General features: G+C 39.4%; 1 protein-coding gene across 1 annotated transcript; it reads right to left on the bottom strand.

Annotated features, from left to right (window-relative positions):
* Positions 1-521: 521 nt before the first annotated feature.
* Positions 522-12,543, bottom strand: LOC127650666 (DNA-binding protein SATB1-like). The gene is made up of 11 exons (XM_052136247.1): positions 12,259-12,543; positions 10,710-10,902; positions 10,428-10,604; positions 10,184-10,310; positions 9,796-9,919; positions 7,709-7,820; positions 5,787-6,169; positions 5,331-5,525; positions 5,068-5,223; positions 4,041-4,238; positions 522-1,844 (listed from the first exon to the last, which is right to left on the bottom strand). Exons 2-11 carry the CDS (start codon positions 10,879-10,881, stop codon positions 1,302-1,304), a joined length of 2,187 nt encoding a protein of 728 aa, XP_051992207.1. The 5' UTR covers positions 10,882-10,902; positions 12,259-12,543; the 3' UTR covers positions 522-1,301.
* Positions 12,544-13,322: the final 779 nt, after the last annotated feature.

Below are 13,322 nucleotides of genomic sequence, written 5' to 3'. Positions count from 1 at the left end.
ATTGGGCATTACAAATTGGGGAGAAAAGGGGATAAAAAAATTAAAAATGAAAGAGCATCACCTGGTGAGTGTATTTGTTTAACTCAATCTGAGATTGTAAGACCTGCGTGTATGCCAGGTTCAGAAATGAAGGGTGGCTCAGACCACCGAAAGTGTCAAAATGACCCCATAATTAAATATTTTGGGGCAAAAAATGCCCTTGTAATAAATTCATCTGTTTTTATTTATACTTTTATCTGATAAAGGTCTTAATATTCTATTCTCAGCCTAGTAATGCATTTCATTTCATGTTAATGAACTGGTTAAATGTATGCATTTAACCTAAAATGATGACGACATACAGTATAATTTTTTTAATAGTTAGAAGGAAAAAACAAAAACTCATAAAAGGTAGAAAATGCCCCTGAGAATCAAATGCAGGGGGCAAATATTGCCCTTTGTAATGTCAATATCTGACACTGATGTTGTGTATGCACATGTAAAATATAACCTCTATAAGCTTCAGTTCAGTAAAACAGCTCTAAATATAATGAACAATAAAACAGTACAGCTTTATTGAAATTCTGTAGTGCACCATCTAAAGAACATGTATAGAAAGAGAGAACTATTGAAAGTGCTGTTTCTATTGTGTTTCATCTAATACACAATAATGTAGTAATGTGCCGTTCATTTCTCAACAGACATAATATGTCACACAGTCTCTGTATTTGTAAAAGACAATACTGCTTGGCTGTTTCAACACTTAATACTGAACATAATCCCCTGCGTATTGTGAGACTAAGGATTTTAACAGAAATAAGAGACAAACATTAAATAATACTCTAAAATACCAAACTATTTTCATTTAGGGGTTTAAATATTTGCTCTGACATTGATGCATCATGCCATCTGACATTTGGTCACAATTTCATTTGGTGTAATCCGATTATTTTGCTACTTTTTATTATTATTTTCGAAAACATAATGAAGACACAAATGTAATTGAAGGACAATGAACAAAGTCTACACAGAAAATTTATCTGTATATAGTGGATTTTTACAACCGAAAATATCTCAAGAATTGCATTTTAGGTGATAAAAAAAATCCTTTAATCAATACTCATCCAGCTTTTAATCAATTTTCATTGTCAGGTTGATTCCTTTTTACACCCTAATAATAATAATAATAATAATAATAATAATAATAATAAAGCATTTAAAATACAGAACAGTTATGTTTCATTTATGTTTCCATGGCATTTCCTCTGTGAAATCTGGATCCACTTCTGTCCATTTGTCTAAATGGGATTTAATATGAATTTTTAGGAGTTTATGAAGTGGCAATGGATGGGGCTATCATCATGCTCCTCCTTACATGGGAGCTCCTCTTTTTTAATAGTATTGATCAGGCGAGTCTGTGTAGATGCACTCTGCTCTACCACACCAATGTCTTGTTTCCCAGTTATCTTGTTTTCCTCTGTCCTCTCGTAACTGTCCTTTGTATACCTGCATTCTACATCTTCCTCCATGTAATCATCTTCCCTGTCTTCTCGTCGGTCCATTCTCTTGTGCTTATCATCTGGCTGATGCCAGTTGTGACCATCAAAAAAGCTGAGAACAGTCTCTTTCTCCACACCTAGTTGAGCAGATAGTGTATGAATTGCCTCTTGGTCTGGATGTAGTCCCACTTCCTTAATGAAGCTCTGCATGATCGTGTGGGCTTCTGGTGGTAAAAGCGTGCCTCCCAGACTTGGACATATCAGAGTTGTGTCCCTACCAGTGATGAGTTGCGGCTGTGGGAAGGGTTGATGGTGCAATGGATTTTTCTGTAGTTGCTTTATAAGCCCCACATGCTGTGGTATCACCTTCAGAAAGATAAACAAATTAGGCTAATAACTGATGCACTTAAGGGATAGTTCACCCAAAAATGAAAATTCTCTCATCTTTTACTCACCCTGACTTTTTTCCCCATGGAACACAAAAGGCAGTGTTAAGGATTGAAAACCTCAGTAACCTTTAACTATTATTTTATGGAAAAAAAGATGCAAGGAAAGTGATTGGTGACTAAATTTGGCTCTACGCTAGCTGATTTTTCCAATGATTTTCAGGTGTTAGCTTCATTATCATAATCACTGGCCAGGCAGAGGGAGACAGAGTGCCCATTGGCACCTCTCAGCGGGAGGTATTAATCAATTGCTTTTGACTCCCAGCGGAGTTAATGCATTGAAACACTGAAAATACACATCCTGCTTGGTTGAAATTAATACTGGCTGTGAGTGAGGCAGGAAAATGCCACCAAGGCAGTGACCAATGAGTGCAGTTCATTGGTAAAGTTTTTTTTTTTTGCCAGAGGACAGAAGCAATTTTTTCTGCAGAAAATGCATGGTGTCTGGAAAGTGCTCGTGGACTGTGCAATTGGAGAAGTTTATTGCTCTTTGGAGTCCGCACATATGTTTGTATGACATCTCATATCATGACAGACCATTAAAATAAAAAAAGTGGTTTGAGATCACTGCCAAACTACAGGTATGGTAGTCCGTGTAAATACTTGCTGATCTACCCAGGCCCCCAGCTAGGTTGTAATTTATATTTATACTACTGCTGCAGTGATAAGGCAGAGAAAGTCAAATTCAGTCGTTAAGCGTGACACCTTCCCTCTGTTTTTAATCAGTAAAAGTGACAGGCTCACTGACTAGAAGGGCAAGATTAGTGAAAACAGTCATTAAGTGTGACACCCCACCCAATTAGAGTTTTTCTGAGTCTGCTAGTGTAGAGTCAGCTTTAGGCTGTCCAAGGAAGAAAGTCATACAGGTTAGGAATATATATTTTAGGGGAACTATCCCTTAAATAAATAGGTTTTCAGTAGTTGATTGTATATAAACTCAGCAAAAAAAAAAAAAGAAACATCCTCTCACTTTCAACTGCTTTTATTTTCAGCAAATTTAACGTGTAAATATTTGTATAAACATAAAAAGATTCAACAACTAAGACATAAACTGAACAAGTTTCACAGACATGTGACTAACATAAATGGAATAATGTGTCCATGAACCAAAGGGGGGGGGTCAAAATCAAAAGTAACAGTCAGTATCTGATGTGGCCCCCAGCTGCATTAAGTACTACAGTGCATCTCCTCATCATGGACTGCACCAGATTTACCCGTTCTTGCTGTGAGATGTTACCCCACACTTCCACTAAGGCACTTGCAAGTTCCAGGACATTTCTGGGGGGAATGGCCCTAGCCCTCACCCTCTGAACCAACAGGTCCCAAATGTGCTCAATGGGATTGAGATCCGGGCTCTTCGCTGGCCATGGCAAAACACTGAGATTCCCGTCTTGCAGGTTATCACACGGAACAAGCAGGATGACTGGTGGCATTATCATGCTGGAGGGTCATGTCAGGATGAGCCTGCAGGAAGGGTACCACATGAGGGAGGAGGGTGTCTTCCCTGTAACACACAGCGTTGAGATTGCCTGCAGTGACAACAAGCTCAGTCCGATGATGCAGTGACACCGCCCCAGACCATGATGGACCCTCCACCTCCAAAGTCGATCAGACAGGACTGGAAATTCGGATGTACAGATCCTGTGCAGGTGTTGTTACACGTGGTCTACCACTGAGAGGATGATCAGCTATCCTTCATGTCTCCCTGTAGCGCTGTCTTAGGCATCTCACAGTACGGACATTGCAATTTATTGCCCTAGCCACATCTGCAGTCCTCATGCTTCCATGCAGCATGCCTAGGGCACGTACATGCAGATGGGCAGGGACCCTGAGTCAGTAGAAAGGTCTCTTTAGTGTCCTAAGTTTTTATAACTGTGACCTTAATTGCCCACCGTCTGCAAGATGTTAGTGTCTTAACGACCGTTCCACAGGTGAATGTTCATTAATTGTTTATTGAACAAGCATGGAAAACATTTAATCTCTACAATAAATATCTGTAAAATTTTCTTTGAAATACAGTGTCCTGAAAAAGAGAAGTTTCTTTTTTTGCTGAGTTTATAAGGGGTATATTATAACATACAAGAATATAACTGTGTGTGTGTTTGTGAGCACTTACCTGCAGTGCTTCAAGCAGTGGTCTTGTGTGTATTTCTGGATGTAGTGTCTGCCCTGTATTGCTTTCTTGGTTATATACAACATCTCGCTCTGATTGACTGAGATTTAGGAACTGACGTATCAAAGTAAGATTTTCCCACAAGGTACGATTGTGAGGAGATGGCTCCTCCCTCCAGCGCAGCAGCTCACACAGCCAGCCCTAACACGCACGCATATTTATTCTGCTTTCAAAACTGCGAGTCATTTTCATAATTATTACATTTTTAAGAATATTACCAAAATTACTAACATGAACCATGGTTAGGGCTGCACAATTAATCTGAAAAATAATTGAGATTTTAATTACATCTGTCACAATTATATAATTGTGAAAAGTGTCAATTAATGCATTCAATTTAGGTGCCACTCCCATTGTGCCAAATTAGCTATTTACAAAAAATCTTTTTGTCCATTGTGTACAACGCAAATCAGAGCCATTTAAATTAGTCTAAAGACATATCAGTAATGCTCGCTATCTAAATTATACTGTATATAATTTATTCCAAATATGAATAACACATTGTTTTTCATGCAATTCAAATAATCATGCAATTCAGGAACACAGTTCTCAGCTTTTTTTTAATGCAAAGTCCACAAAGAATGTGGCAAGCATCTGCGCCAAACAAAATAAGTATTTTAATGCAATACTATAAATCAAAATTAATAAATTACAATAACAATGGAAATAATCGGCATTTATGATTTTCGTCATAATCGTGCAGCCTTAACCGTGGTACTACCATATTTTTTTGGACATGGTTCAATGGTAATACCATAGTTTTTGGACATGTGTCAAGATAATAATGTGGTTTTTAGGGCATGCACCATGGTATTCTTTGAATTTCCTTCGAGCTGTGGTATCAAAGCACCATGGCATTACCATCTGATGCCATCACTGTATAAAACCACCACAGTACTTCTTTGTAAAGGTTGTAGAAAATTTTAAAAGGTGTATTAGATTCCTTAAGAATTTTTGCATGCACACATACCTGGCTTTTGGCTGCCGAAACTTTCGCGAACAAAGCCTGTGACACTTTGGCCCTTCTCATTTCCAGCTGTATTTCATCATAGATGCCAGAGTTTATGCTGTAATCATCAGATTCCACTTTCACTACAACGTCCTTGGAAACAGGTGACAGATTTGCCTGTGGATAGAAAAGATAGATTTCATTATGACATGATTTTGACTTTTTTTGCACATAAGAATTTTCTTATTAGACATAAGAACCTATCCATTTAAATGACAATGAACCTGAATGGGCAGAGGTGAGCAGGTGCTTGTGTTGTAGGTGCTGTTGAGGTTGCGCTCCCTTTTCTCCAGATAAATTGAGTCTCTCTGACTCTCTGGCAGTTGTAGGAAGGCCTGCATGGCCCTAAGGTTCACTAAAAGAGATTGAGATGCGCACCGTGGGTCCTCTTCCTTACGCAAGATCTCAGACAGCAGACCCTAAAATTTACATAACACAATTACAAATATAGCTTGGGATAGACATTAATATCTACACAACATTTAGGAAATCAAATACAGGTCATGTCTCTTTGGCCATTTTTAAAATGGAATAATAGTAATAATGGTACACAGAATATACTGTAAACTGAATACCATTTTATATGTATGATAAAAATGTATAAAATTTCCCTTTAGTGCATTTAGCATGTACATGCTTCTAAAAGAAAAATTCTACTACATAAAATCCTACCATGTTACCTGAGTTCTATTAATGACTACTCGTGCAAACACTGCTTGGGAAACTCCCGCCCTCTTCAACTCCTCGCGCACCCAATGGTAGATTTCAGGTGACACATCAGAGACAGGAGAGGAACCTTGAGCTACTGTTGGTGGTGACACATTGCATTTGGGTGGAGTCCTTAGTGCCACGGGATGAGCCCCGTGTGAGTGCGTGTGAGCATGTGTAAGAAGTTGAGACATGGCATGCTGCTGTGACAGGAGCTGAGCAGTCACCAAACCAGGCATTCCAGCTTGCATCTGAACAATACCATGTGGCTCCGCCACTGTATCTTCCATTGTTTGCTGGTATATGTTGGGTTGACTGGAGGATGAGGGTTGGTTGCAATGCCTGTCCATCGCACCTGCAGGGAGGTAAAAATCTTCAGTAGCTCAGCATCCATATTAAAACTTAATAAGCATTCATATTATATAAGGGTTGTACAGCTATCCTCTGCATATTTACAGTGAGAGTTCTGATGTTCTTAAACCACAAAAGACCAAATATCTATCTATCATTGCAATCAAAATTATTCATCCCCCTCCCCCAATCCCATAAAAAGGATTTACAAAAGGTAAGCTTTTCTGACGACCCAGAATTTTGAAAGATTACATCTATATCAAAGTGACAAAGTCACAGTGTGAATATATTACTTAATATTTCTAAATAGCAGGATTTGTTTGTTTTTTTTGATACTGCCATGTCATAATTCAACCCCTATTGGATGTAGTTGTTTCTTAAATATGCAAGACAACTTATTTATGCTGTGTTGAAAGCAAAAATATATTTCCATCCAAAAAAAAGAAATGAAAAATAGGCTGTAATTAATTAATTACACAAGACCATGGTTAAAAGTACATTTCCAAGGAAATTCAATTTCCAATAGACATAGTTGGGAGCGTCATTCATATATTTTATTTTTTAAATATGGTACAACAGCAACCTTCTTGGATGTGGAAGAAAGCAAAACTTCACCAAGGGAAATGTTGACTTGAATATTCAAGAAGGCATTTGGAAAGACCTGTGGAGTCCTGGAAGAAGGTCTTATGGATGTATGGCACCATCCTGAAAATTAGTTTTAGACCCATGGGTCAGCAGTATGTCTGGAGTAAGATAGGCCTGTTATGGGGGTGATTCGCAGCTGCAGGAAATGGCTATCCTGACAATGTGACTGATCCCATGGATTCTTTCAGGTATCTAGCCATTTTGGCAAAAATGTGATGCCTTCAGTGTGTAAAATGAAGCCCTGTGATCACTGGACTTTCCAGCAAGACAGTAACAACAAGATACATCCAAGTTGTCCAAAATCTGGTTCAGGGATGGGTCGTGGAATGTTCTTGAATGGCCCTTTCAGTCCATCATTAAAATCCTATTGAAAATCTTTGTTGGCAATTCAAGGAAGTAGTGGCAGCACAGAAATTAAAGAATGTCAATGAGCTTGAAGCTTTTGCTCTTGAGAAATGTGTAAAGATTCCAATAGAGAGGTGTCTGAAGCCCGAGAACACGTACCTGAAACATTTCTTTGATGTTATTAGCGGAAAGGATGCCCCTCAAATTATTGACTTTGGGGGTTGAATATATTTGACATGACATTTGTGGAGAGAATTACTTGTAAACAGAACACTTCTCAAAATCACTCAAAAATGCGTATCAAAAACATTTTAGCTGATATGTTTTAATTCACATCACCAGAACGTATTGCTAGTCAGGGGGAGTTGAATAATTTTGAATACAAATAAATCAATCTATCGCTAGGCCAAATTGAACCTTTTTAAGATAACTTTACTTTTTTTTTTAAATACAAGACTAAATCTGTATACGTGTTCAAAAAGCAAAGCACTGAGAACTGTAAGTGTATGCATGTATATGGAGTTTTAGAGACATACATTATATTGCTACTCACCCATCATAGCGTTAGCCTTTTTGTGGTGTTTGTACCACTGGGCGAACTCCTGACATCTTGCAGCGGAGATGCTGGCATTGTAAGTGCCATTTACCACTGACGAAATTGTGCTCTTTAAAAGAAACATTATAGAAAAAATATTGAATGGTTAATTAATGTAGGCTTGTACAAATTTTGACTTTGGCTATCATTTGCCTTTCTTTTATGAATTTATTCATTAGGTGGAGCATACTGAATTATGCCTTTAAGTGTGCATTAGAGCCAACGAAAAGTGTGCAGAATGTTAGGATGTGCTAGAAGTTTTGTCTCCTTGCAAAACAGATTTAATTGTTAGATCACCAATCTTAAATGACAGGGTCAATGGAGAGAGCTACTAATGGGGCTTTTCCACTGCACGGTACAACTCGACTCAACTCCACTCTGCTCGCTTTTTGGGGGTTTTCCACTGTGGATAGTACCTGGTACCTAATACTTTTTTTTTAGTACCACCTCGGTCGAGGTTCCAAGCGAGCCAAGCTGATGCTAAATGTGACGTCAAAATCCTGCAGATCACTGATTGGTCAGGGAGAATCGTCACTATCAGCATCACTGGATTTCGGACACGTGACATCAACCCGCTAGTTTTAAAGTTAGAAACAAAAAGTATCATTTGTTTATGCGACTTTAGAATTGTGAAAAAATAAATGTCTGTGTGCAAAACCACGGCGTGTTCAATAAATGAGGTGCAGACGGTCCACTTGTTAGCAATGAGCGAGACGAAAAAGTCTCTCAGCTGTTGGCCGCACACGGCAACCACCTGACCTACCAACAGTGTAGGGAAAAGTTAAAACACTTAAAAGTGACTACAGAACCATCAAGGAAAAGTGGAAGTAATTCGACCAAATGGACGCCATCTAAACCGGCGAGCAATGGGAGGGAGAGAGGCCTGGACTGGCATGGATCCACGATGGAGGATGGTATGTTTTGTTACGTTAACTCCATATTCTGCTTGAAGGCTTCACTTTATTTAGTTGACCAGAAACTGGAAGCTTGCTTCTAAAACAACCAGGCCAATTTAACTGTTACACTTGTGTAAAATCACCATGCAACAACTGCTTTATGCAGCACAATGAGCTAGTAGCTAACAGCTAGCAGTCGTGTTATTGTTTTGGTCAGTTTGTGTCATGTTTAAAATAATGTCACGGCAGTAGAGGCGGCGCAACTATGACAATCAGCCAATAATCACACCCAGATGGCACTAATCTGCAGTGGAAATGCAAGCTCCGAAAAGTAAAGCAAGTAGAATTGAGGCGAGTCGAACGTAACGTACAGTGGAAAAGTGCCATAAGTGTAGTGTGCTTGAATTATAAAGGGTTATTTCACACTTGGCTCCATTGCTTGGACCAAACCAGATTTATTTGACTCCCCCTCCCCCGCTGGTCTAGGTTCACATCGTATAATTTGGGTCCAAACCGCGGTCCGCTTGCATCATCAACATGTGTACAATTGATAGCCGTTTACCCTTGTAACTAGATAACAACTCAAAAAGACAAGTTTTCAATTCTTTGGGTTTACCACCAAAACTTAGAACTTGTGTTTGTCAGCCACCACTGATGCATTGTATTTGCAATGATATGATGCATGTTAGCATTTGTTTGCGAGCCCACGGATGCATTGCATCAGATGTGAAGAATGTGAGCTGCTCTCTGAAAAGGATTTATTTGGAGACAAGCTGGAAATGAGAACGGCATTATACCATAATAATTGCAGTCGGGAGACTGCAAAGACGTGGATCATCACAAGCAGTTCACTTCAACGATTTGGTATGGTTGCATTCATATCAGCAGATAAACCTATTAGAGTTCACATGAACCGTCTTTTCAGGACCCGGAAGTGCACTCAAATTGAGAAAACAGCATTCACATCATCCAAACGAACCAAATTTTGACGTCATAGAACCCGGTTGCACACCAAAAGTGGCAGTGTGAAAGCACCCTTAAGTGTTTTGTAGGTAGTATAATGTTGTATGGATGGTGTATTGCGAATACTTATGCAAGTGTATTTAAAGTGTCTGTGTGTGTACATATTTTGTGAAAGTGAGTTTCTACCTGTGATAGCGGACACTCTTCAGCCAGTGAGCTCTGATTCATCTCTCTCAGCAGCTCCTTTAGGGCATTTCTCAAAATGGAATGAGTCCACTGCTCACCAGGCAAGTCCTCCAATTTAGAAACACTAAAAGACAGAGAGAGAAGAGAGTGAGTCGGTGAGAGACAAACAGAGGCAATCATTAATAAATTCCAATGTGGGACATTAATCACAAATAATTATTATTTCACTAATAGCTATATATTAAGTATTTATGCTCAACTTTAATACCTATAGTTTAAGTCATTAAAAATAATGATTGATTACAAATAATACTTACTCATAAAACAGAACAAAAAAGCATGCTGTGAAAAATGTGAAACATAGAATTAGTGTGCATGCATGTTGTACCTGTTTAGTTTGATTCTAAAGGTGATGATATGATAAAGGTCTTGAAGCATGTCTCCTACTGTTGCATCTGTATTGTCAGTCACAGTGGACAGGGCTACAGGGTTCCAGTGACCAACTTGAACTTGACCTAATGCAGACATATACATAAAAGACAGCATGCATAATTACAATTTGGCTTGATATATAGAACTTGAATTGAATGTAAATTATTCATGTTTGTGTGCTCCAGTGCTCATGTGTGTACCTGTAGCCAGTGCAGCTACAGTGTGCGTGTACCCCAGCTCTTGCAGTGCAGCCTCAGTGATCTGGCTAAACAGTAGGTCTTTCCTCAACAGCACAAATTCTGCATGCTCTGACCTCTTTCTCTTGGAGAGTGATATATCACCCTGTTCCACCATACAGAACACAGGAAGCAGACTGCCTGTGTGGGTGCAGATATATGTCATGATCTATCAAACATCTTCTGACAGTCACCACACGTTTGAATGTATGTACCATCTACGTTTGGGTGTGGATAGATACAGACCTCTGCTTCTAACTGCGTTTGACAATGTTGTTGGATTAGATGCCATGCTCAGAGGTGTAAATCCAGGTAAATCTCTGCCTTTCTCCATACGGGCCATTTTACAGGCAGGGTAAGATGGCTCATAGAGAACTGTCCCTTGACTGTTACTACCACTTGCCAAATGGTCCATCATTTTTATGGTCAGTTAAACAAGCTAAGAGCAACACAAGACATGAAGAGGAAATGAGAGCGTAGCTATAATGCAAAACTAATAGGCAACTTAAACATGTGCGCATTAACACAGAAAAAAAGCATTTATACTAATGCTTAGTAACTGCAAATGTTGTTACATAAAAGGCAGCACAAGCAGCTAAGCAATTAGAAGACTCTGCGAATGTTTTCGTTTACTCACCTGTCCGGCACTCAATGCCTCAGCTTATATATATACACACACACACACACACACACACACACACACACACACACACACACACACACACACACACACCACCTAAAGGATTATTAGGAACACCATACTAATACTGTGTTTGACCCCCTTTCGCCTTAAGAACTGCCTTAATTCTACGTGGCATTGATTCAACAAGGTGCTGAAAGCATTCTTTAGAAAGGTTGGCCCATATTGATAGGATAGCATCTTGCAGTTGATGGAGATTTGTGGGATGCACATCCAGGGCACGAAGCTCCCATTCCACCACATCCCAAAGATGCTCTATTGGGTTGAGATCTGGTGACTGTGGGGGCCATTTTAGTACAGTGAACTCATTGTCACGTTCAAGAAACCAATTGGAAATGATTCGAGCTTTGTGACATGGTGCATTATCCTGCTGGAAGTAGCCATCAAAGGATGGGTACATGGTGGGGGTCTTCTGCTGTTGTAGCCCATTCGCTTCAAGGTTGTGCGTGTTGTGGCTTCACAAATGCTTTGCTGCATACCTCGGTTGTATCGAGTGGTTATTTCAGGCAAAGTTGCTCTTCTATCAGCTTGAATCAGTCGGCCCATTCTCCTCTGACCTCTAGCATCAACAAGGCATTTTCGCCCACAGGACTGCCGCATACTGGATGTTTTTCCCTTTTCACACCATTCTTTGTAAACCCTAGAAACGGTTGTGCGTGAAACTCCCAGTAACTGAGCAGATTGTGAAATACTCAGACCGGCCCGTCTGGCACCAACAACCATGCCACGCTCAAAATTGCTTAAATCACCGTTCTTTCCCATTCTGACATTCAGTTTGGAGTTCAGGAGATTGTCTTGACCAGGACCACACCCCTAAATGCATTGAAGCAACTGCCATGTGATTGGTTGATTAGATAATTGCATTAATGACAAATTGAACAGGTGTTCCTAATAATCCTTTAGGTGAGTGTATACACACACACACACACACACACACACACACACACACCTTTTATTTATCAGTTTGTAATTGCAAAGCACTGCTACAGGTGCTGCATACATGTCCAAACTATTCCGTATTTAGGGTGCAATTTAAATAATCTCGTCTTTCTCTATAATATTATAAAAAATAAATCACTGTACTGACAGCGGTACCTTTTGCTGCTGTTTTTTATCCCGCAGACGGTTCGCCGAACATGCCAGCAGATCGAGCGCTCGTCCCAGTATCGCTCGCAAACAGGCGAAACAAAAACCCAGCTGAAGCGACGCGCGAGCCCTTCAGGTGTTTGGTCTCTTCTTTAAAGATTCATGCGGTGTCTTTGTTCTTAGCGAACAGGAAAATAATATTACAATTGACTCAATAAAAGAGAATAAACGTTCTCATAAAATCGTTTGCGAACCGAGACGAGTAACTGAATAGGAAGCAAGTACAGGTCTCTGCAGAACAATGATGGGTGTTTTTAAATCTGTAGGCGTTTTCCAACCGGGATGGGCGTTTCTAAACTATCCAATGAAAGTAGGGAATCTCAAAGGTTTGAAAACACCCATTGATTGAAAAAAGCCCACAAATGAGATCGCCGTAAAGCCAACCAATCAGCTTCTAGCGGAAGTGCCGCCTGTCAGAGTATTACAGATCCATGTTCATGCATTAGGGCACAAGCACTGAAGTGCGAAGGCCCCATTGTTGTTCTGTGGATTATTAGATTCCTCCGGTAGGAGGAAATCTATTATTATTATTATTATTATTAGATTCCTCCGGTAGGAGGAAATCTATTATTATTATTATTATTATTAGATTCCTCCGGTAGGAGGAAATCTATTATTATTGACGGGTTTATTATTATTATTAATATTAGATTCCTCCGGTAGGAGGAAATCTATTGTTATTGACGGTTTTATGATTATTATTAATATTAGATTCCTCCGGTAGGAGGAAATCTATTGTTATTGACGGTTTTATTATTACTATTATTATTCCTTTTCTCCTTGTGCCTCAATATCTCAAAAAGTCACTGATACATTTTTTTCTAATTTGGCACATTTATACTACAGGGCAACAGGTACCCCACACCAAGAATGACCCACATTCGCCCTAAGTGAGGGCTACAGGCCACGCTCAAAAATGTATTTTCAAAGTGATGGCATTTTTGAAACTTGGTGTACATGCCACATTTCTCATGGGGAACAAAAAAGCCTCAAGGATCCATTCTTTCCTCCAT

This window comes from Xyrauchen texanus, chromosome 10, assembly GCF_025860055.1.
Source record: "Xyrauchen texanus isolate HMW12.3.18 chromosome 10, RBS_HiC_50CHRs, whole genome shotgun sequence".
Taxonomy (NCBI): Eukaryota; Metazoa; Chordata; class Actinopteri; order Cypriniformes; family Catostomidae; genus Xyrauchen; species Xyrauchen texanus.
This window is presented reverse-complemented; position numbering and strand designations above follow the sequence as displayed.